Source organism: Antedon bifida, chromosome 7, assembly GCF_963402885.1.
Source record: "Antedon bifida chromosome 7, ecAntBifi1.1, whole genome shotgun sequence".
In the NCBI taxonomy this organism is placed as follows: Eukaryota; Metazoa; Echinodermata; class Crinoidea; order Comatulida; family Antedonidae; genus Antedon; species Antedon bifida.
Genome location: NC_136232.1, coordinates 1,573,559 through 1,596,534, shown reverse-complemented (window position 1 = coordinate 1,596,534; position 22,976 = coordinate 1,573,559). Strand labels below are relative to the sequence as shown.

The 22,976-nt window shown below is 34.8% G+C and overlaps 1 protein-coding gene across 6 annotated transcripts in view; it reads left to right on the top strand.

The window, feature by feature from the left end:
* LOC144847859 (myotubularin-related protein 13-like) overlaps nt 1-22,976 on the top strand; it is a 52,746-nt gene that overhangs the window by 12,656 nt on the left and 17,114 nt on the right. For 3 of the 6 annotated variants that reach the window (XM_078704400.1, XM_078704399.1, XM_078704396.1), the window contains exons 4-27: nt 378-491; nt 5,228-5,333; nt 6,652-6,784; nt 7,287-7,395; nt 7,989-8,102; nt 8,654-8,848; nt 9,525-9,653; nt 9,951-10,049; nt 10,263-10,397; nt 10,901-11,083; nt 11,702-11,851; nt 12,364-12,432; nt 12,963-13,118; nt 13,450-13,709; nt 14,327-14,478; nt 14,588-14,857; nt 15,319-15,452; nt 15,927-16,102; nt 16,582-16,811; nt 18,296-18,361; nt 19,734-19,754; nt 21,197-21,395; nt 21,763-21,968; nt 22,572-22,832. In XM_078704400.1, coding sequence (XP_078560526.1) covers nt 378-491; nt 5,228-5,333; nt 6,652-6,784; nt 7,287-7,395; nt 7,989-8,102; nt 8,654-8,848; nt 9,525-9,653; nt 9,951-10,049; nt 10,263-10,397; nt 10,901-11,083; nt 11,702-11,851; nt 12,364-12,432; nt 12,963-13,118; nt 13,450-13,709; nt 14,327-14,478; nt 14,588-14,857; nt 15,319-15,452; nt 15,927-16,102; nt 16,582-16,811; nt 18,296-18,361; nt 19,734-19,754; nt 21,197-21,395; nt 21,763-21,968; nt 22,572-22,832 — 3,667 coding nt within the window. The remainder of the gene's footprint in view (nt 1-377; nt 492-5,227; nt 5,334-6,651; nt 6,785-7,286; nt 7,396-7,988; nt 8,103-8,653; nt 8,849-9,524; nt 9,654-9,950; nt 10,050-10,262; nt 10,398-10,900; nt 11,084-11,701; nt 11,852-12,363; nt 12,433-12,962; nt 13,119-13,449; nt 13,710-14,326; nt 14,479-14,587; nt 14,858-15,318; nt 15,453-15,926; nt 16,103-16,581; nt 16,812-18,295; nt 18,362-19,733; nt 19,755-21,196; nt 21,396-21,762; nt 21,969-22,571; nt 22,833-22,976) is intronic. The other 3 variants (XM_078704398.1, XM_078704397.1, XM_078704401.1) reach the window with 3 other exon arrangements.

Below are 22,976 nucleotides of genomic sequence, written 5' to 3'. Positions count from 1 at the left end.
GTTCAACATAGAATCTGTATCTTTCCAGAACGTGTTTCTGCTCAAGCACCCAAATGGTAAATGGTCATGAAATAACATAGATTCCACTGGTCTGTGTAAATTGGCCTTTAGTGTTTTTTTTTTCAAATTGAGAAAAACGCATGCTACAAACATAGCTTGTAATATTTTATTTTATATTTAAACTTGACAAAGACAAGTCCATCTCCACCCTACAGTATCTGAAGTGTATGATAACTTTGCTTTCTCCTCCTAGATTAGTTTTTTAGTGACAGAATTAGAGCTTTTTTAGGCCTACCTAACAATAATTGTTTTAGGCCTACCACGCTAATTAATACTAACACTAACAGTAATTGTCTCTATATTCTGTTCTATTTCAGAATTGTTTAGGGTTGATTTACACATCGTTCATTGAGCGAATGGATGTTAAATTAGAGCTGCTTGTTGGAAACATCTTAGGACACATTGTTATTCCAGCTCCTGGAGGATCTCAGGTAAATTGAAAGTGAATACAGTAATTAAGCTTTTGACGAAAAGCTAATACAATTTTATTCTTATAGCAAATCCTATGATTGTGAAATTCTAATAAAGACAGAAAAGACAGACAACAGTGTTGATTGAGAAAGACTGTTTTTAGTCACATAGACTAGCAATTCCTTCATAAAGTTTTGGTTCATGTCACCTGGTGCTAAGTTTTGTTTAAAGCAAAATGAACTATTCAGTACCTCGTCGGTTAATGTTAATAATAATATAATAATCGGCTGGTATTATTAGCAACTATTCATGGGTGTCGTCGTTACTATCCAGTAATTTACAATAGACTATTGTCATCGTCAAGTTTTGATGAATGGCCATGACCCAAAGGGTCACCGTAGGTGTACACTGCAACCTAGAGCCTTGATGAATGGCCATGACCCAAAGGGTTACTGTAGGTGTACACTGCAACCTAGAGCCTTGATGAATGGCCATGACCCAAAGGGTTACTGTAGGTGTACACTGCAACCTAGAGCCTTGATGAATGGCCATGACCCAAAGGGTTACTGTAGGTGTACACTGCAACCTAGAGCCTTGATGAATGGCCATGACCCAAAGGGTCACCGTAGGTGTACACTGCAACCTAGAGCCTTGATGAATGGCCATGACCCAAAGGGTCACCGTAGGTGTACACTGCAACCTAGAGCCTTGATGAATGGCCATGACCCAAAGGGTTACTGTAGGTGTACACTGCAACCTAGAGCCTTGATGAATGGCCATGACCCAAAGGGTCACCGTAGGTGTACACTGCAACCTAGAGCCTTGATGAATGGCCATGACCCAAAGGGTCACCGTAGGTGTACACTGCAACCTAGAGCCTTGATGAATGGCCATGACCCAAAGGGTTACTGTAGGTGTACACTGCAACCTAGAGCCTTGATGAATGGCCATGACCCAAAGGGTTACTGTAGGTGTACACTGCAACCTAGAGCCTTGATGAATGGCCATGACCCAAAGGGTCACCGTAGGTGTACACTGCAACCTAGAGCCTTGATGAATGGCCATGACCCAAAGGGTTACTGTAGGTGTACACTGCAACCTAGAGCCTTGATGAATGGCCATGACCCAAAGGGTTACTGTAGGTGTACACTGCAACCTAGAGCCTTGATGAATGGCCATGACCCAAAGGGTTACTGTAGGTGTACACTGCAACCTAGAGCCTTGATGAATGGCCATGACCCAAAGGGTTACCGTAGGTGTACACTGCAACCTAGAGCCTTGATGAATGGCCATGACCCAAAGGGTTACTGTAGGTGTACACTGCAACCTAGAGCCTTGATGAATGGCCATGACCCAAAGGGTTACCGTAGGTGTACACTGCAACCTAGAGCCTTGCATGTCACAGTTCTAGCTTTGACATACATCACACTTAATATTTATTTTCTAATGTACCATCCCATCTTATGACTTCAATCGGAAACTGTAGCTAGCATTGACAAACCATGTCGATTTTTTTACGTAATCACAAGTAATTATTCACAGAAAGTGTTTGTTTTCCTAAAACATCTTTAACAATATTGGCAATCAATGTTTTTTTCCTGGAAAATCTCTATTGTTTTATAATTATTGAAACTTAAGCTTCATTCTCAATTGGTACAAATAGCAATTTACCTATTGTACCTCATTGATAGCATTTTTACTGCTTTCTACAGTCGATTAATCTTTATGACCAAAACCTGTTTGTGTTGTAAATTGTTCAATATCAAAAAACCCTTGTTTATATGCAAAATTAGATGCATTCATAAAATATGACTTAATTTCGCAATCTGTCATCATCATAAGTTTAGCATGTTAAAGAGAAACCTTTCACGTAAGAAAAATGATCTGTTTATGGGGTGCCGTGGATGAAAGCTGGCCCAATAAGGTTGTGTGCAATGACTTAGTAGACGTATTAAATTTAATTCTGATTGGTTGATTCTATCTTATGAATTTATCAAGTGTTAAACCAGGTTTAATCATGTTTCTCTTAAGTTCTATCAAACTAGATTGATAAAAAAGTGTTATGTGCCTAAATATGGTAGTGATATGCCCAAATATTGTATTGATATGACATCATCATGTCCATATATGTGTGTATCAATCACATAAAGTGTAGATAGAGCTTAAACATGTTCCACTTGATCATCATATTTAGGTGATTAAACTGATCATGTCATTTACTGTCACAACTAGGTTATTCACATAAAATGATGAGCATGATGTGAACCTATACATCTGCAGTGTTGGGTCTTCTAACAGCAATCTCCATCACATATGGGATTCTGTAGGGTTAGGTAATAGTTGTGTTAGATGATATCTAATGTATGTGCCTGTTGTCTTCAACAGATGCAAACGTGGATGATGTTTAATGTTTACTATATGTACAGTAATACCGTACAAGAATTGACTGGAATGTTATGCTCTTAATTTAAATGTCTAGTCTATAATTAATTATAATACATTTATTTCCTCCAGAATACACAAAATGACAAAAAATATAAATGTATAAAAACGACGTACAGGAAGAGGGCAGAAAACTGAGGAAGAAGTTCCTATTACCTAAAAGGTTTTGACTGCCCTTTTCATGGTTAAATAATGATTACTCCATCTGTACATTGAAGCATCTAGGCATCTATGCCTACGATTCTGACACAACCATCGCCAATTTCTCTTTCCACTTTAACCTTTATAATATGAGATGCTTACTTTAAATGGAAACTACAGAATATAAATTGAAATTTTAGTATGCTTTAATATACCACTTCCTTCCTTGTCTGAATAGATAGCATTTGCTTATACTTATAGTGTTAGGAACAATCTACTGTATACTGTATTTGAAAAGTTTTGTTTACTTAAGGGTTTGACGCTTCCCATATTGGGTTAAAACAGTGAGTTTACGGAAAGGATCCTCATATTTAAAAATCTGATTTACACTAACAGTTACACATCAATAAGGCACTTGTCAATTGTATGACCCACTATATGACAGGAGAGGTGCATCATTTGTCCGATGTGCGTCATACCTATGAATACCATGACGCACCCCTGCATCAACAAATTGACTAACCTTTAGGTGACCATGACGCACCCATTTTGACGCATTGTAACCATGTTGTTCATGATGATATGATGGGTGGTAAAGTGACGGACATTGATGTGACATACCATCTGTTTTTTTTACGCACCTCTGTGTCAATAATTATTTGTAAATGACGCACCTCTCCCAGGGATCATATATGTAGTGGGTCATGCAATTGACAAGTGCATAAGCATCACACACACATAGTCGTTCTCTCTTAATACTATCCAGTTTTGTAAACTTGATATAAATATACAGCTTGATATAAGGGTTAAAGATGCCATATCCTGTTACTGTATTTTCAACGTTTAATGGTAGAACTGCACTTTTACAATAGATACTGATTTTACACACAACGAGGATTATATTTTAAAACTTGATCTTATTTTTAAAAATTTATCTAATTCGAAAATCCTTCTTTTCCTGTAAAACCCCATTAGATTAGTCAATAGTCTATATTTATTTGTACACTTGTACTGCTGTATACCTGTGTTGACATGAATTCTAATTAGGCAGGTGACATTAAATGTCTATTTTTAATATGTAGAGCCTAGCTTTCAATGAGAGGACATGTGGTGACTCTAAACTGACATTTCAAACAGTGTTTATGGATGCCCTGTAGTTGTCAAACAAATCCAAACATAGAAAACACATTTAATGCACTTTATTATTGATAGAATATATTACAGTTACACCGTGGAGGAAGGTATAAAATACTGTGTATGCACTTATGCAAACAATGGTACTAAAAATAATTTAGTGTTTGTGGAATTTATATTTAAACAATTGTTTTTATAATAAAGATAAAGTTAACATTTTATTTGAAACATTATATTTATTTTAAGATAAAAATAATCCATGTTGTCAGATGTACATTTAAACAAATATTTTATTGCATGTGGTTGATAACAGTACTAAACCTGATACTCTGTATAATCACTGTACTATGCATTATTAACAGGGATGAAGAAGACGGTAGTATGGCTTGGTGGTTTACATGTTTGCTTACTAATCCCAGGTTCCTTGGTTCAAATCCTCTCAACAGTAAATGTTTAAATACAGTATCCAGGATTTATAAGCGCCTAATGAAATCTCTAAGCGCTGTACATATTATTACCCCGGTCATTTTTGGATCAGTTACATATGGAAACATACTCCCATACTAGTAATCAGCGCAATGTTGTGTCCTGACCTTTCTAGGCACCCATTTGTACACCTGGTTGAAGAGGGGCAAACAAAAGCCTAAAGGATACAAGCAATGTGACAGCCGTTTGATTTGAACCCACGATCTCATGATCAGTAGTCCAACACACTGCACCACGTACCCTACAGGGCCACTACCTAAACATCAAATGAGATTTGCTTTAGAAAGCATAGGTTTCCCATCTTATAATTGCTGACCTGTGTGCTCTTCTTTTGCTATTGTATGAAATAACACTTGCATTAAAATTCCACTATTTTAACACTTTTTTTCTTTTTCAACACATTTATTTATTTTAGCATGAACTTTCCATTTAAATTGATAAATTTCCTAATAATTTTCATGTGAAACAGATTGTTCACAGGTTCTTGTACATCTATCAAGTATGACAGATGATATGGTAACTTTAAATTGCAAATATTTCATTGTTTTTTCAGGTTCGTTTTTCAATTGGAGCAAGTGACAGACAAGCGATACAGCCTCCACTTAGTGACATGGTTCCTGTCACATGTTCTACTGTCGCTCTTCTCTTTCAACAACTTGGTACGTAAATTTATTTTATTTTTATTTTATTTAATTCACAACCAACAGGGATAGCAACCTCCGCTAGCAGGCTGCAATAAAAAAAAAAAAACATGAAAACAATAAACAACTTCTACAATTTTAGATATAAAAATGGATAAACTATTGAAAAAATATCAATATCATAAACATTCAAAGTATTACAATTTTGAGCTAATCTCTGAAATAAACCTCTCTATGTAACGTCTGCTCGCCCAAAAGGTACATGAAATAAATTCCTTGACCGAGTACGACTAGGAACGTTGAATTTAAACAAAGAAATCAGGTCACAATCAAAAGTAGAATTCATACATTATAAAGAAATACCATGTCAAAAATAAGTCTGTGCTTACTTAAAGACCCCTTCCCTTCAATTTTGGATGTTTTTTGGAAAATAATACATATATATCACTTTAAAAACATTAAACCATGTCATTCCTTGTCTTAAATGTACGTTTTATGGTAAATTATGATAAAAAGTGAGAAACAATGCACTACCTAAGTAGCTCGCGGCGATCGACCTCTCGTGGACGGTCTTAGGCCTAGCCTAGCTAGGCTTAGTTTTGTAGGCCTAGCTGGTAAACATCGGTAACGTACGAACATCGTACGCTAGCTATATACCTAGCCTGGCGTTGTATAGTTGCTGCTTTAATTGTTTATCTATTTTTGCCAGACTCCGTTGATACAAATTGGGGAAAACCCGGTATTTTCGCTGAAAAGTTAGGAGTCTTCCATTTGTTTTGGCCTCACGATCGATCGAAAAGTGGCCGAATTACAGGTGAAAAACAAAAATATCAATCCGCGCGCAATGCATTTTGGGATTTATAGCGGGCCGCTATAATTATTAGAATCGACTTATTTTTCACATTTTTAACCATTTAAAGACGAAAAAAGTTATCGTAATAGGACCATATAGTATTATTTTTACATTAAATATAGTTTGTGATCTTAAATTAGATCTAAAAAACGTAGGGAAGGGGGCTTTAATGAATCTAAATTAACATTTATAATTGGGACACGTTTTTGCTAAAAATAATAACATCTATTTAAATAGCTTTAGATCGTAAAATAAAAACAATATTTTATCAGTGATGATTATTTTTTTGGATAATGTAAAAAATAGTGTTAACAAAAAAATTGATAAAATTTATCTTTAATGTTAAAATATCTCATTCTCAGTAACATTTGAATCATTTGTAAACATGTTATAATGTATTTAAAAGCAAAAGTTTGACCTAATAAGTGTAAATGAAAGTTATTATTTACTTTTATTTGTATTATAATTGTTTATATTTTACAGGAATCCAGAATGTGATAACATTGTTTAGCTTAGTATTGACAGACAACAAGGTCCTATTCCACTCCAATAGTTATACCCGCTTGACAGATGCCTGTTCAGCTATCCATGCTCTATTATACCCATTTAAATACTGGTAAGCATTTACATTCTACATATATGTACTGCAGTTAAATAAGTGCTGCAGTTGAGTAAGTAATGTAGTTAAATAAGTACTGCAGTTGAATAAATGCTGCAGTTGAATAAGTGTAGTGGTTGAATAAGTACTACAGTTGAATAAGTACTGCAGTTGAGTAAGTGCTGCAGTTGAATAAGTGTAGTGGTTGAATAAGTACTACAGTTGAATAAGTACTGCAGTTGAATAAGTACTGCAGTTGAGTAAGTGCTGCAGTTGAATAAGGGTAGTGGTTGAATCAGTACTGCGGTTGAATCAGTACTGCAGTTAAATAAGTACTGCTGTTGAATAAGTGCTGTAATTGAATAAGTGTAGTGGTTGAATCAGTACTGCAGTTTAAATAATGCTGCATTATTTGTTTACTATAACAGAGTGCTTATATGGGACTTTAATTGTCCTCACAAAGATTTACAAAACCCTGTTTTAATTTGAAATAAAATTTAATTATTTGATTGTTTTCCAGTTATGTATATATTCCATTATTACCTGAACCTCTTAAAGAAGTATTAAACACACCAACTCCGTTTATTATGGGTATCCACTCATCAATGAAACAAGAAATCGAAGAGCTTGTAAGTACTATATAATTTCTGTTACTGCTGCAATAATATTAATACTCATTCTTAAGTTATATAGCGCTTCACAAAGCTTCTAAGCACTTGAAACATCCCTTGCCATTTTTTAGATCAAACACGTCTAGAAACATACTATTATAATGCAGCTAGTAATCAACGCAATTGTCATTATGACCTTACCAGGTACACATTTGTACACCTGGGTGGAGAGAAGCAAACCTAAAAGTGTCTTGCCGAAGGATACAACCGATGTGACAATCTCAAGATCAGTAGTCCAACACATTGCTCCACACTCCCTTAAAGTCTGCCCCTATATTATATCACAAACTTGTGTAAAAACAAACAGTGTTGATTGAACAAGTTGTACTGTACAGTCTAGTGAATAAATAAAGTTTATATATAATACTTTAACTTTTCTGGCTGTTTACTTTATCGTTTTGATTTAGCTTTTCGCTTTTTTATTTGTATCTCCATTGAGATCCAGCCACTGATACCCACAGCATTGTCATTTTTTTCAGTAATTTGCCTTTGGATTTATATAATACTTTAATTATATCTAATAAATTAATATTTATGTAATTTGCCAACAGGTGGATGTGACTGCAGTTGATTTAGATGGTGGCACAGTCATTGTACCAGACTGTGTTACTTGTTTCTCTCCTCCAGACTACATGATAGAAAAACTGCAAAGAGAGTTAACACTGGTAGGAATCATATTAACTGTTTTACTTGGTCTTTTTCCAGTATTGAATATAAGAAAATCAACTAAAGCTCTGTCTACACTACCAAACTTTATGTGACAAAAAAATGTGTTGTGCCCATATATGGACATGATGATCATCATACTACCATATTTTTGCACATCACACTTTTTTTTGATAGTGGAGACAGAGCTTAAGAGGAAAAACTGTTATAATAGAGTACTCTATTTGTATGGTCATATGATAGTTAAGAAACAAAAAATTATGTTTCTCATACTTATTAAATGTAATACAGTCAACTCTCTGAAAACCAGAAACTCTCCCAAAACCAGTCTTTTCTCAAGGTCCAAAAGGTCCCAAATTCTTTTTTTACAATTAAATACACATACCAAATACCAGACTTTCCGGAAACCAGACATATTAGGCCAGCCGAAAGGTGTCCGGTTTTGGGAGAGTTGACTGTAGTATTATATAATACAGTATTATAATGCTACAAAAAATGTAAAAATTTGACCCGAGATTAAATATATAAATTCTATAAACATTCTTCTTAGGTACTGAGTCCAGATCTACAGTTGGCAGACTGTGCATTCCCTCCAGCTAATGCGAAAGGCTGCTCTAAGCCTGAGGTATTGGACAAAGAAATCCGGGCAATCTTCTTGCGCTTACAAGTGGAGATGATGTTAGCTTATCGCTTATGTCTTACAATTATTAGGATCCACCCGAAACCGGTTATATCATTCGATAAGGTAATGAGATTTTAGATTTGTGTCCTAAATTTGTTTTTCATTTATTCAATTTGTTGATTGCAACTAAATGTACAAAATAAAGAAATTAATATGGTGAAACTAATATGTTATTCGAAAAGCACACATTTCATTTGAGAAGAAAATCAATTTTTTTTACAATGGCCCGAAATTATGGAATTTATTAGGCACTTCATTTAAATCTCTTTCCAATCTTCCTTCGTTCAAATACCCTAAAGAAGTCTCTGGTTGCGGCTTATGGCAATTAAATCTCCAGCTACTGTTTCTTAATATCTTAATAATTATTATTAGTTAGTGTATAAACTAGGCTATCAAACCTTCAATATTTTATTTATTTTAATCTGGTGGCCATGACTTAAAGTTTGTCTACAAACTTATTTTGGTCTCCTTCTGCTCACTTTTTTACAAGTGTAATTTTCTTCTTTCATTGTAAATGTTATGTGGGTGCAGACAAACAATAAAAACAAACAAACAAACAAAAGCTTGGCTTCCAATCCCATGTTCAGTCCTGACCTAGTGCCAGACTATAAGCACAATAAAGTTTATCCATCCTCCAATTGGCTAGTTACTTGCTATTTTTTGTTACATAACTCTTTGTTACTGAAACTGGAGGATAAGCTCCAGGAATGTTAATTAAACATAAATCTTCTTTCAACAGGGACTGTATCTAATGCAGCGTGGATTGTTAGGCGATGAATTTTTATACAAGCTTTATGGTAGCATGTCATTCCTGACTTTTGTCAGTGAAAGAGGTCCGCCATACAGGATCTGTGACATCTTTGATAAGGTAATGTTGTCATTGTACGAGGGCCAGCCGGCGTTCATAAAATGAACACTGGTCATCTACACATTATGTTAGCATGTTGATGATATGGCTTACCTATTTAATTACCTAACCTTACTTAAACCTAATTTCAATTTTGATTATTAGTAAATCTGTTTGTGCAACTAAATTGAGTGCGAGTCTGTCTACTGCATTCAAAAGCAACATAGAGGGCAGCACATAATATGTATAACTAAAAAACAAAATTAGACAGAAAACTAAGATAAAATACGATAAAATACCTCTTTATATTTTTTATAGCTTGTTGCAAATTATCAAAATATGCTAGTCAAAGAAGTAGGAAACCAAGATATAGTACTGAAGAATATTAGGGAAATTGCTATGCAGCTCTTCACGAATGTAAGTATATCTACTAAAAATTTGTTCGTACAAATCAAAAGCATCAGCTTATACGCATACGTATTCATGTTTCCATCTTCCAAATCCCTCTCTGCGACCAATTCTAATTCCTTGAGTTTTTCGCTTCAGCAAAATTGGTTGAATTCTGATTTTTTGCTCAAACTCTTATTTGAGCGTGGAGACAACTATATATATATATTTTTTTAATAACAGGAGAATCCAAGCCCAGAACCGTATTTGCAAAAGATACCTCAACCAAGTGACAAGGCTTTACTTGACTATCAACCATTCCCACGACTAAACAGAGAAGATGTTCAAGATATTATAGAAGGTGGTGTGGAAATGGCTGTAAGTAAAAGTAAAACAATAAATCTATACAAATCCCCAAGCTATACAGCTGTAGCTTGGTGGTTAACATGTTTGCCTTTCAAACTCAAGATCCTGGGTTCAATCCTAACCTAGTGCCAGGGTTCAATCCTGACCTAGTGCCAGGCTTCAATCCTGACCTATTACCAGGGTTGTAACACACGCCTGTTTTTACTCCATTCCCTAAACCATGAGATTTATAAGCATCGTTCCATTTATTCATCCTGTAATTGGTGAGTCACTTGTGTTGAATGTGTATGAAATTAAAATAAAATACAGTGCATTATGATTTTAATGTTATAGCCTTTATAATTTAAAAAATCTCTAAAACCAGGTTTTATATTATACTTCCAAATAATATCAGATCATTTCAAAATGTACAAACTCCATAATTGCATTTACTAACCAGTCACTCACTCTTTTCCTAATGACCGCTTGGCAAAAGATCATTATTATATATTGATATCTTATATTTCCTGTTGCAGAAAAATAATCCAAAGTTGCAGAAGAGTATTAAGAAGCCAAAGACTCAAGTAGTTCCCAATGGCCCATTGCCAAAAGACTGGGAAGAGCAGAAAAATGTTGTCAATAATTCAGCTCGTCGATTGGAAGTACTAAGAACATGTATATCACATATCTTTGAAAACAAGCTATATGATGCAAGAATGGTAAGGATATAGCAATATCAAATGTCTCCCTAAGATCATTCCATGTTACTACACCATCTCTCCACTTCTCCCTCTTACAAGTGGTTACTGACTGTCTCTTGCTTCCATGCTGTTATACCTTCTAACAAAATGGGTGGGGCTTGCAAGGGGGAGGGGAGGAGGTAACCTGTGATTTGTAGCCTACTGGGCTGAATTGCGCACAGGTGTGGACGACACATAACTACCTTCTTTGACCCCTAAGGGTTCATTCGTGTTGAGTGCTACCACCAAGCTGCACTCATGTGTCAGTCCACAATGACACAGACTTAGATAGACCAGTACAGAGGTAACCGCCTACTCTTCCAAAAGATGCACTGTGGTTCTTTATGGTGCACACGAGCCAGATGTGTACACAGGACCTCCAGTTTTCTGAGAGGATACCACCAGAACAATGGTCAAAGAGACGATTGTATTGCTATGGCTTAACCGTTCTTCAGTAATTCATCCCTATGTCCAGCTTTCTTCATTCCATTTTTAGTTTACATTTCTTCATCCAAATTCCATGTTTTCTTCACTGATTCTTTTACTTTCTATCCAACTTCCTTACCAGTGTTTCTATAAATTTTGCTTTCTCAACAGATGTTTCCCACCGTACTAAGGTCATTAAAAAGCAGGATAGTTCGAGAAGTTTTAGCGAAGGAGTTGGCACTTCATGTGCAAGAAAACCGTGCAATGTTAGAAATGCAGCAGTTTGATATGGTTGTCAAGCTTATTAATTGTTCTTTGCAGGTAAAGTCTTATAATAATTATTCAGACATGTACTGTTTTATAGTTAACCACAGTCATATATGCTAGCGGGCTACATGGAGAGTATCAAAGTTAATTGAAAATCAACTGTCCACCCAATAGTGAAGACACTTAGAGTGTCGATTTTGAACCAGTTAAGGCCAACTCAGACAACATCGTACGACAAGGCCGACGAAACGTCTTGACTTGTCAGTGCTATCTGAGCTGAATCCCGACGCTACGAAGTGTCTTGAGATAACGTCGGCGTAGTTTTTAGGTCGTTAAGAGATCATTAAACATGCATAACTTTCTCCCGACGAGATGGCTCGTCTGGCCTTGTTGTAGATGCTGTCCGAGTTGGTGTTTAGTTATTCATCATTTCACATTTTTAATATCATTGTTCATCCTACTTGATTAGTGTAGATATTTTGACATCAGATTAACAAATATTATTTTAAATTTATAATTATTAATAATATATTAATTTATAATACATTTTTATATTAACTTTTCAGGAGGACTCATCAACAGAAGAATTTACATTAGCTAGGCGGATGTTGCCATTATCAGTAGCATTCTGCAGGGTGAGTGAGTATATTTACATTAGCTAGGCGGATGTTGCCATTATCAGTAGCATTCTGCAGGGTGAGTGAGTATATTTACATTAGCTAGGCGGATGTTGCCATTATCAGTAGCATTCTGCAGGGTGAGTGGGTATATTTACATTAGCTAGGCGGATGTTGCCATTATCAGTAGCATTCTGCAGGGTGAGTGGGTATATTTATTAGGAATACAACTCATTTGCACACTTTTTAAAGGTTTTCAACGTCTAAAAAAATGGTCACTATACCACAGAAGATTTTATTGAGATATATTAAATTTTAATGATAATGATATACTGGATACGACATATGCCTATAGTTATCAACAATTTATAATGCATTTTAATCATTTTATTATTATGTTGTTTGGTTTCTTATATTGATGTCTTCAACTATGTAGATATTGTGATTTAGCCTTCTGGCTTTTTTACATTATATGATGATTATTGCAATAAAGATGAGTATATAATTATAATAAATGGGTTAAATAGTTTATTTTGTCTCTTTTTCAGAAATTATGTACAGGTGTAATACAGTTTGCATACAGTTGTGTGCAAGATCACCCAGTGTGGGCTACTATTAGTTTCTGGGAGAATGCATTTTATGCTGAAGTAGAGAAGGGTGTTACAGAACTCTACCTATCAGCATCTACAGATAATAAGACAAATGTAAGTCATGTACAGTATTTGTCTAGTAGATGGCCGTAAAACAATGAAGTCATGTATTAGTCTAGTAGATGGCCGTAAAACAATGAAGTCATGTAATAGTCTAGTCAATGGCCATAAAATAATGAAAAAAGTCTTTTTTTAAAAAAATTATGAAGGTTTTATTGGACACATTTTTTTTGTGTGTTTGGACACTGCCTATTTACTAATACAAACAAAAACAATGTATTTTTCTGAAACTGTACGCATATTAACAATTCAGGAGAATAAGAAGTGATGTGTTAACTGTAATTGGAATTGAAAGAAATTACGGTTTATTTGACTTGCCTTACAGAATGGATTGAACTCAAATGAGATCATAAGTCGAGCGTCCCCTTTAGAAGTGTCTGCCGAACGTCTCAAGCTTTGGCCCGACATCAGTGACGATGTCAAAAAGACACTGATGTCAAACGAAGAAGGCATTGTGTATAGCCAAGCTATCCACTTTGCTAACCACATGGTGTGTATGAGGGTGCCACTGGACACAAGGAAGAGGTTGGTGAATTCTATAAGTATGGAAGGCGAGAGTTGCGGCAGTAGCAATTTGACAAGCAGGTAAGTTTAGCTTGCAGCATTTCATAAATAAAGTTTAAGGGGGAGGCTGCTTTATTAGCCACTAGCCTTAACGGCTATGTGGCTATCTGGCCTCTACAGGTGACTCCAAACTGTCGTAAAATATAAAACTAAAAAAAATAAATCATGATGCTTATTTTGTGCTTCGATTTAAAACCTACCCTTACATTTTAAGCATATAGAGCATGTTCCATTGTAAATTGTATAGTAGAACCCCTAATAAGGAACACTTTTTGGACTAAATAAAGTTCCTTAACCTAATAGTGGAGTCCCCTGAATTGGAGTTGGCCGTAGTAAACATTTCCCCTTGTTCATTTAACAGTAAAGTGTGCCCTCATTTCACACTACATTTACACTAAGCACCCAGAACATCTTTATTTGTCATTTTAGTTCAAGACAGGGTGTGCTGAAAATAGGTGCAGTCTATACCATCTCATGCTGCCTTGCTAAATACCCTTAGTCTGAAATTTGTGGATATGTTCTTATTTTAAATAAAAATACGTATGTGTCCATTGGATTTCTGTACATATTATATTTATTAGTGTTTTCGTACTAACATTTGTTTATTTATTATAATATTTGTTTCAACCAATCAACAGTGCTGGTGGGAGTGACAGCTTTGAAGGCGATGGAAATTATGAGTCATCAGACACTACAGTAATTAAGTTTGTGTCAAAGTTTGTTGACAAAGTTTGTACAGAAACAGGGGTGACAAGTGAGCCGCTTAAGAAACTTCATTCAATGATACCAGGCAAGTGACATTTATATATATACATTTTAAAACCTAATTTAACAATAATATTTATTAAATTCTGGTTATTTCATGATAAAAACTAATAATAAATATTTGAATTTGTTAGGTATTGTGGCAATGCACATAGAAATGCTAGAGGCTGTATATAGGGAAAGTAAACGATTACCACCGATCAAAAAACCGAAGATCCTAAAACCAGTGCTGCTTACTGGCGAAAAGATCACTTATTCTGGGTACAGGGGCTACTTGTTAGCGGACGGCCGAGAAGAAGGTATAGGAGGACATGTCGGTGGACCAGCACTACTACCAGCAGAGGGCGCTTTGTTTGTTACAAATTACAGGATAATTTTTAAAGGCAATCCGGTTGACATCCAAGGTGTGTTTACTGTCCTAATTTTCTTTCTCAATGCTAATAATGCAAAATCTTTATTTTATTTACACCTAGCAGTGTAAAACGCCAGTAAAAATAAATATCCTTTGTAAACAGTGCCATGAGAAAAATTATGTTACGTCAGTAACATGCTAAGGTTTGAACCTAGGACACTTGTTAAATAAGCAAACACCAAGCTTGTGCCATCACAATGTAAGGAACCCACATAATACACTTACTATCTTTTCTGAACTGGACATCAATCTATTGAACCATGTCTTCGCTACTCATCTTATTGTCTGCTTCAGCAGAGGGAGTAAAGTAATACAGTAGAACATTCTCCCATTAAAAAGAGAAGAAGTTCTACTGCCTGTTTGTACATAGAGACTAGCGATTTAAGTTTTGAATAGTTTTTTCATCAGTGGTTTTTTGAAATATTTTTTTATCATCCTTTTTAACATTATTAGCTTGTGAGCTTGCTGTAATACGCAGTTTTCCGTTAGCGTCATTATTTAAAGAGAAGAAGATCTCTGTTGGTAACTTGGTTCACTTAGATCACTACCTAGCCGAAGGAATTCAATTACGCTCAAATACATTTCAGGTAAATCTTCTTCAAACAATTTGTATATGCCTAGTCAAAGTCAACAAAGAATTCTACCATATTTTAAATTTGTAGCTTTTGATATAACTATATATGTTCTGTCTGGCCTGCATGATTTCTAAATTGCTATCAGCCCTATACAAGAAATCTGTTGAAAACCCCTACAATAGGCAATCTTAAATTCATTCATTCATACACATGTATTCAGTTATAAAAAACTGGGGCCCCTCATGAGGGCCCCTACAATACAAATATGTGAAAAGAAATATAAAACAATAAAATAAGAAAAAGAAAGAGATAAAATATTGAGCATAACAAAAATGATTTGCCTTTCTTATTTTCAACAACCAGGATAGTACTGGGAAGGTATTAAACTACTGGAGTAGGGTGAGGAAGCCCTGCTCTGTGCTAGATATTTCTTCTGGTAGCCAATAAAATCGATTGATCAATCAGTATTTATAAACTTTCTTGTAGCTTATCAAGTTTGCCTTTGATGAAGAGGTTGGCAGTGAGAAGGTTGAGCAGCTTAGGAGGACTATTGGCAAGATGCGATTTCCGCAAACTATCTACGAAACTTTTGCATTCCAAGGAACAGAGTTATTACAGATCAATCAGACGCAAAAACAAACTAATAAAAATGCAACACTCAAGTAAGTAATTAGATATTCACTTGTTTCTAGGTCAGATTGTTTTTTGTTATGATTCCTAACTAGCCTATCCAGTGATCCATATGGTTAGAAGGATCTCATCTCACCCGCTCTTTAGCTACAGATGTGGCTTCACTATGTATTATGACTTGCTATAATTCAAATAGGAATGCATGCACCTCATCAGCACTTCTTGGTGGAGGATTTCCATAAAATGTATTACCAAATATTTCTATGATACATTAGAAATAGGTAGTATGTGGGATACAGTACTGTGATTTGGTTGAATTTTGTGGCTGGCAAGAACCATGTCATTTCCAATGCCCTAATACTCAGTTCTTTATATACCAAAGCATATTGTTGGTGAAACATGAAGATGAAATATAGAAGAATTGCCTACTACCATGCAGAGAACTGTAAGTACCTAAAATACATACTTGATTTAAATAGTTATAATATTTCCTCATGAATTTTTCTTTCAGAAATTTTGCCAAGCAAACGCTTCAAAGAGTTAACAAAGGTTTGACGCTAGGCAGAACGCAGCCAGCCAGTACGCAACAGCACCGCCGTCAGAAGTACATATTACCGGTAGAGCCTTTGGTACCCAGGAGGCAAAGCAACAAGTTGACTGCATCAAACAGTATGGAAAGTCTATCTACAGATAGTGGTAGCAGACCCAATAGTGTCATGTTTGATGATGATGACCTAAATAGTAAGTTTTTATTGTTTATTTTCACATTTTCTAGGAGTGTTAGCCAAATGGTTAGGACAGTATACAGTTTCTATATAGTACAGAACGACCCATGTTCAATACCCAGTCTACTAAATGAGTACCTGGTTGAAAAATACTAGGGAGGAAAAGGCTGTGTGGAATGGAACTGGTCACTCTACTACATGTCGTGGCTAGTCTATAGTCTAAAGCTCTGTCTACCTATCAAACTAGTTTGACAAAAAAAGTGTGATGTGCCCAAATATGGTAGTGATATTTCCAAATAGGGTACTGATATGACATCATCATGTCCATATATGGGCACAAACTAGTTTGATAGTATAGACAGAGCTTTAGACTATAGACTAGCCAAGGCATGTAGTAGGGCGACCAGTTCCATTCCAGTCACCCAGTCATAGTGTAAGACAGTTCATTTCCCACATTCCGAAAGAATACAGGATTCGCCTTAACCTTTTTAAATGACCTTATATAGTAATCAATCATATTTTAACTTAAATAAATGTATGTAGTAAGTTAAGAATATTGTTTGAATCAAGATAAGTTTATTATTCATAATGGCCAACTAAATATTATTTTATTCAATGAGCTATTTAAACTGCATAAATTACATTTAGAAATAATATAGCGATTATTATGAACAGTTCATTTCAATCTTTCCATTTTAAAATAGTATGATAGAAAATGTCCCCTATCAGATTCCAGGACCAGTTTATAACTTATGAGAGACATTCTTATGAACGTCTCAAATCATAACAAATTTGAAAGATGAAAAACCTTTGTTTTATTTTAAAACTTCTCATGCTTTTTAATCGTAATTAATTTTCTTATGCTAATGTTCATATTTAATGCGTCAACCATTTTTGCAGTCATTTCAGAAATTGCAAATGCAAGCTGTAAAATTTTGTTTAATAAAATAACATTTATAAAGCATGTCTCGTGCATGAGGATCGTACTGAGGCAGCATGCAGCTGTTTTATAAGCTATTACATTTTTTCATTATTAACAATGTGCAGTGCTCTGTACCCATGGTAGGCATAATGATAAATAGCATTACCAATGGTTGCCATGAACCAGGATAATGGTTCTGAGGGCCCATAGGTACTATACCATCACCAGTGCTGTGGACTTACGGTAGAAGTGGTATAATCATGTACCTAAGATACACCACTGTTTTTGGTATCTTTACCATGAGTATGCTATGCCTTACAGTATTGGTTACTGGTATGCAAGTACCAATGTGGTATTTGATGTTATTATTGACCAGTTGGTACTTGATGGTAATTGCCAATGGTTCCTAGGGCCCAAGGGTACTATACCAACACCACATCCCAGTGCTGTGAACGTATGGTTATTGGCTATTTGGTTACTGGATGCAAGTACCAATGTGATACTTGATGGTAATTGCTGTTTAGCATTATGTTGGTACTCCATTATGGTTGATGTATTGCGATGCTTTTCCTCATCAGATATTGATATAGCCAGCGCATCGTTACGAGCAAGTTTATACAGGTCTCCCTCGGATACATCCACAGGTTAATCCTTCATTTCATTTATAATCATCCCGTCAACGTTTTGTTTGCTTGCCTTTTTTGTTTGCATGCATTTTTTCAGTTTTGTTCAGTACCATTGTCACCGCCATCTTAATAATCGTCACACTAACTCTAACAGTATTTAACAGTAATACATTGACATGCATGTGTTTTTATATATAACAGTACTACAGTTTAAATAAAAAATAATTGTTATAAAATCATAAGATAAGCTCATTTATTGTTCAGGAAGAAAGTTCCAAAAATTGACTTGGCAGTGAAAATGTTAACAATAATTAGTTAATAAGATTTCCATGTCGTCACAGGTTGCTTATTTTCTTTTAGTTGTTCTTTGGTGCCTGTTCATTTTTTATCTTAAAAAAACCGCCATAATCATTTAGTTACATAGAATAGCAAATAGTATTCCTCGGCTCAAAAAAATTAAATGCCATTCAATACTTGTCACTAAACTAAATTTTTTTTTCTGGTAGAATAATAGTAGATAAGATTTACCAACTCGTACTGTAGTTACAACTTCATATCAGGATAAGTCTTGGGTTCCGATGTCAAGGTAGAAAAACCCTATGAAAAAATAAGAGATAATTGCATTACAAACACAATGGCTTGTAGATTTTTAATAGATCTAAAGGCCAATTTACACAACGAGTGGTAACGGTAAGCAGAAACTGCATAGCTTGTCCAATGTAGAATCTGTATATATCCTGAGCGACTTTCTGCTCAACTGCTCCACGTTTCATGTAAATGGTCATAAGATATAACATAGATTCTATGTTTTGTTTTCCGCTTACCATTTACACTTACTGTTGCCTCTCACCGTTGCCACTCATCTGTGTAAATTGGCCTTAAGACGTACATACCTACAACACTCTTACATTAAAAGCTGGGTATGATGGGGGTAATGCTGGGTATAGCCTTGACTTGTTTGACATTTGCAATGCATTATATCTTCCATGGTTAAATCTGGGTACAATATGTGTTTGTAGCCTAGTTGTTTTATTCTGCAAATTAAGGGCTGTGTTGTATGTTGTTTTGTGGTATTTTGTACTGTAAAGTCTTGCTTTTACCTTCTATGTAAAAACTATACACAACTGTAGGTAAATACTAAGTTTCAATAAGGTTTATTTACTAGGGATAGTATCATTTTTTTTAAAGATAATTTTTAAGGTTGTTTTTATTGAAGTAAAGATAAATATTGATAACATACCATGGTGTAAAGTTAAATAGCATATAAAGTTGTAAAAACTACATTTTCTGTTTTCATTTGATTAAAAGGGGGTTTTTTAGATATTAAAAAAAATATTCTTACATTTCTTAACAATCAATCATTGTGTTTTCTTTTCTGCATTTTAAACAGAATTCTCACCAGTTCTTGGAGGTATGAATATTACATTTGGGGTTAAAACTTTTGTGTGTTTCTCATTTTTTTTTTAAAAGCAAAAAAAAATCGCTTGGTAGAACTTCATTTGTAAATGACCTGTATCTTTCAGTTCTGTTTTCAGAATTTTTTTTGGGAAAGTTTATTATTTGCATTTTTTGCTCCTAATGCATGAAACTTTTTTTACTTTTATTTCTTTTCTGAAGTGTGGGTATATTTATATAATTTTTTTCAGAAACGTTCTTGATATACAGTAGAACCTTTCCTTTGGGAACACCTATTCAGGGGACACTCCTATCAAAGGGACACTCCTTTCAAAGGGGCACTTCTTTCCAAAGGATACTTTCCAATGAATCTATCGGGTTTTAACAGTACAGGTGATAAAGGAACATATTATATTAAAGGGACAATTTTTCTTGGTTCTCAAAGGTCTTCACCCCTAAATAAGGGTTCTGCTGTATTTTATTCTTTGTTTGAAGTGTGCAAAGGGAAATTTATATTTATAAAATTTGTCTTTCTTCTATTATTCTTGCTGCTTTTACACCATCCTTCAACTATATGTAAAATAAACGAGATTTTAAATTGGTAGAAAGTGGTAGAGTGCAATGTCATTCATCTTTTGGCTTAAGTCAAGATATGAATTTCTTAAGTGAAAATCAGAAGCTATTTCTATCTTATGGAAAGGACCTTGTCATCTGACATTTCGTTTTTAGTTATTTTGTATATCTTTGCTTCTGAATGTTACATATTTTGCAGTGTTTTGTTTTGTTTTTTAATATTTCACTATTTTGATACAGTATTTTTTTCAAACTTTGCTGAACACTATAAGTTTAGCTACTATATATATACCGTAAATATAAAGAAAAATATCTATCTGAATATATGATATGCATGGTCCTATAACTATACATTATGCATGGTTTATGTTCTTTAAAATTAATTATAGTTTTATTAGTGTGTTTATCCTATTCATTAGTGTTTCCTAATTGTTTATATTTATATACAGTACTTCATATTTTTAAATACTGTAGCTGTGTTAAATGTCCTATGTATATATTTACATATGATTATTCCTATTCCATTGCAACATTTAGGCCAATTTACACAGACGATTGGTAACGGCAAGCGGAAAACCATGTAGCTTGTATCTATCCTGAGTGGGAACCGTCTGTCTCCTCTGTGTTTTCAATTCAATTCAAATTTATTATTATGTAAATGGTCATACATAGATTCTATATTTTTATTACTGTTCTGCCTGTCTGTTTAAATTGGCCTTTAATGTTATATTTTTTAATATTAAGGAGCATGTTTATTTTTAATACTCTTGTCACATGATGTGTGATCCGGTGTGTGTAAACGCTGGAGTTTTGCTGCAGGCGATGTGAAAGAAGTATTACAAATAATAATATTTAATAATGCAATTTTTTCATTTTACATTGTAGTGATCGATGAAGCTGACATAGGTACATTGAAACCCTCCGACACATTGTCACCAGACAGACTAGTTGATAAGTTATACGTACAAGATTACAAGCGATTAGGTCTAGGCACATTGGAATCACTGCAAAGACCCAAGTTTGGCCGAGGTGGGAATGGATTTAGGTTAACAGATGTTAATATACGCTATGAGGTGGCTAGAAGGTAAGCCTTGTTGTATGTTCCCATCATTGTTATCTGCTAACTTTTTATCCCAAACTGCTTTTATTTGTTCTCTTTTATTCTTTATCCTATTTTCTCTCTTTTCAAATCACTTGATTGTTCCTGTTAAATAAATATTTTAAATATCTATTTTATGTCTGACGTCTCTCCATTGGTTTCTGTGTTTGAGAAATGTTTGTGAAAGAAAAAATGTATATTGTTGTTGAAACTGATGTTTCTTTATTTGTTTTTTACCATTTGGAAAGTCGTGTACTGTCTGTTATACTATTATGTTGTATACAGGTCGTGAACTATGTTGTACTGCCACCTTCACCCTGATTTTACCATACATTCTATGATTTCCTTGCAGCTATCCTGGTCTTGTTGTTGTTCCAGTTGCATGCACCGATGACAGTATACGAAGGCTTTCCAGATGCCATCGGAACAACAGGTTCCCTGCCATTGTCTGGAAGCATCCAAAGTCAAAGGCTCTGCTTCTACGTTCTGGAGGTTTTCATGGGAAGGGGGTAATGGGAATCATCAAGTCATCAACGCAAGTAACCCAGTCAAGTAATGGTTAGTTGTCTGCCATGCAATAATAATAATATTTGTTCTTATATAGCGCTTATTGCACAATGTTTCTATGCGCTTCACATTTTTTAACCAAACACGTATGGAAACATACTCCCATATTGCAGCTAGTAATCAGTGCAAAATTGTGTCTTGATGTAACCGGGTATCCATTTATACACCTGTGTTGATTTGATCTACGATCAGTAATCCAACGTCCAATACACTACACCATATGCCCTCATGAGCATGACTGGTTACCAACTTTTAAAAAAAATCCCTAGATGTACTGTTGCCTTCCTATGTAGGCTATATATCCTAATTTTTAGGAGACAAAAAAGTATTGTAAACCATAACTGGCTATTTACAGTATAAATCCTTGGCAATTACAGGTACTATAAGGAACAGTATCTCACTTCTGCTTGATCTGTTACAGTACCAAATCTTTTCTCACTTGCATGAGTGCTGAATTTTGGATGGTTTTTTCCTATTAAAACCTTTTCAAATTGAAACACATTTAAAATGCATTATACAATTTAAATTGCTTTTAAAAGCTTTATATATACAAAGTAAGCTGAACACTAAAGTATTTTATGTATTGTATGATAGTCACTGTTCCAGATAGTGGTGGTGTAAGTAAAAGCATGGAACAAGAGAAGTATTTTACAGCAGTTGTCCTAAACACACCATTCTCAAGCCAAGACATTAGTGACTCCCTCGTGAGCCTCAACAACATAGTTGCAACGACCTCGTTGGAGTTTCCAGAAGCAAGTCCAAGACTTGGTTCTAAAAAGGTCACGTCTAGTGGGTCAACACTTCTGCAACGTGGCTTCCTTCGGTCCAGTGGTGGTCCTCCAAAACCAATTCAAGGTAAGGGATACATCACTATATATTTAGCTATTCTGTCCATGCTCTATCACTTGGTGGTAGTACCAGATATCAGAAGTTACCAGATTAATTGATACACAAATCAAATGATTGGTTTATATAGGTCAAATGCAAAAGCAATTAAAT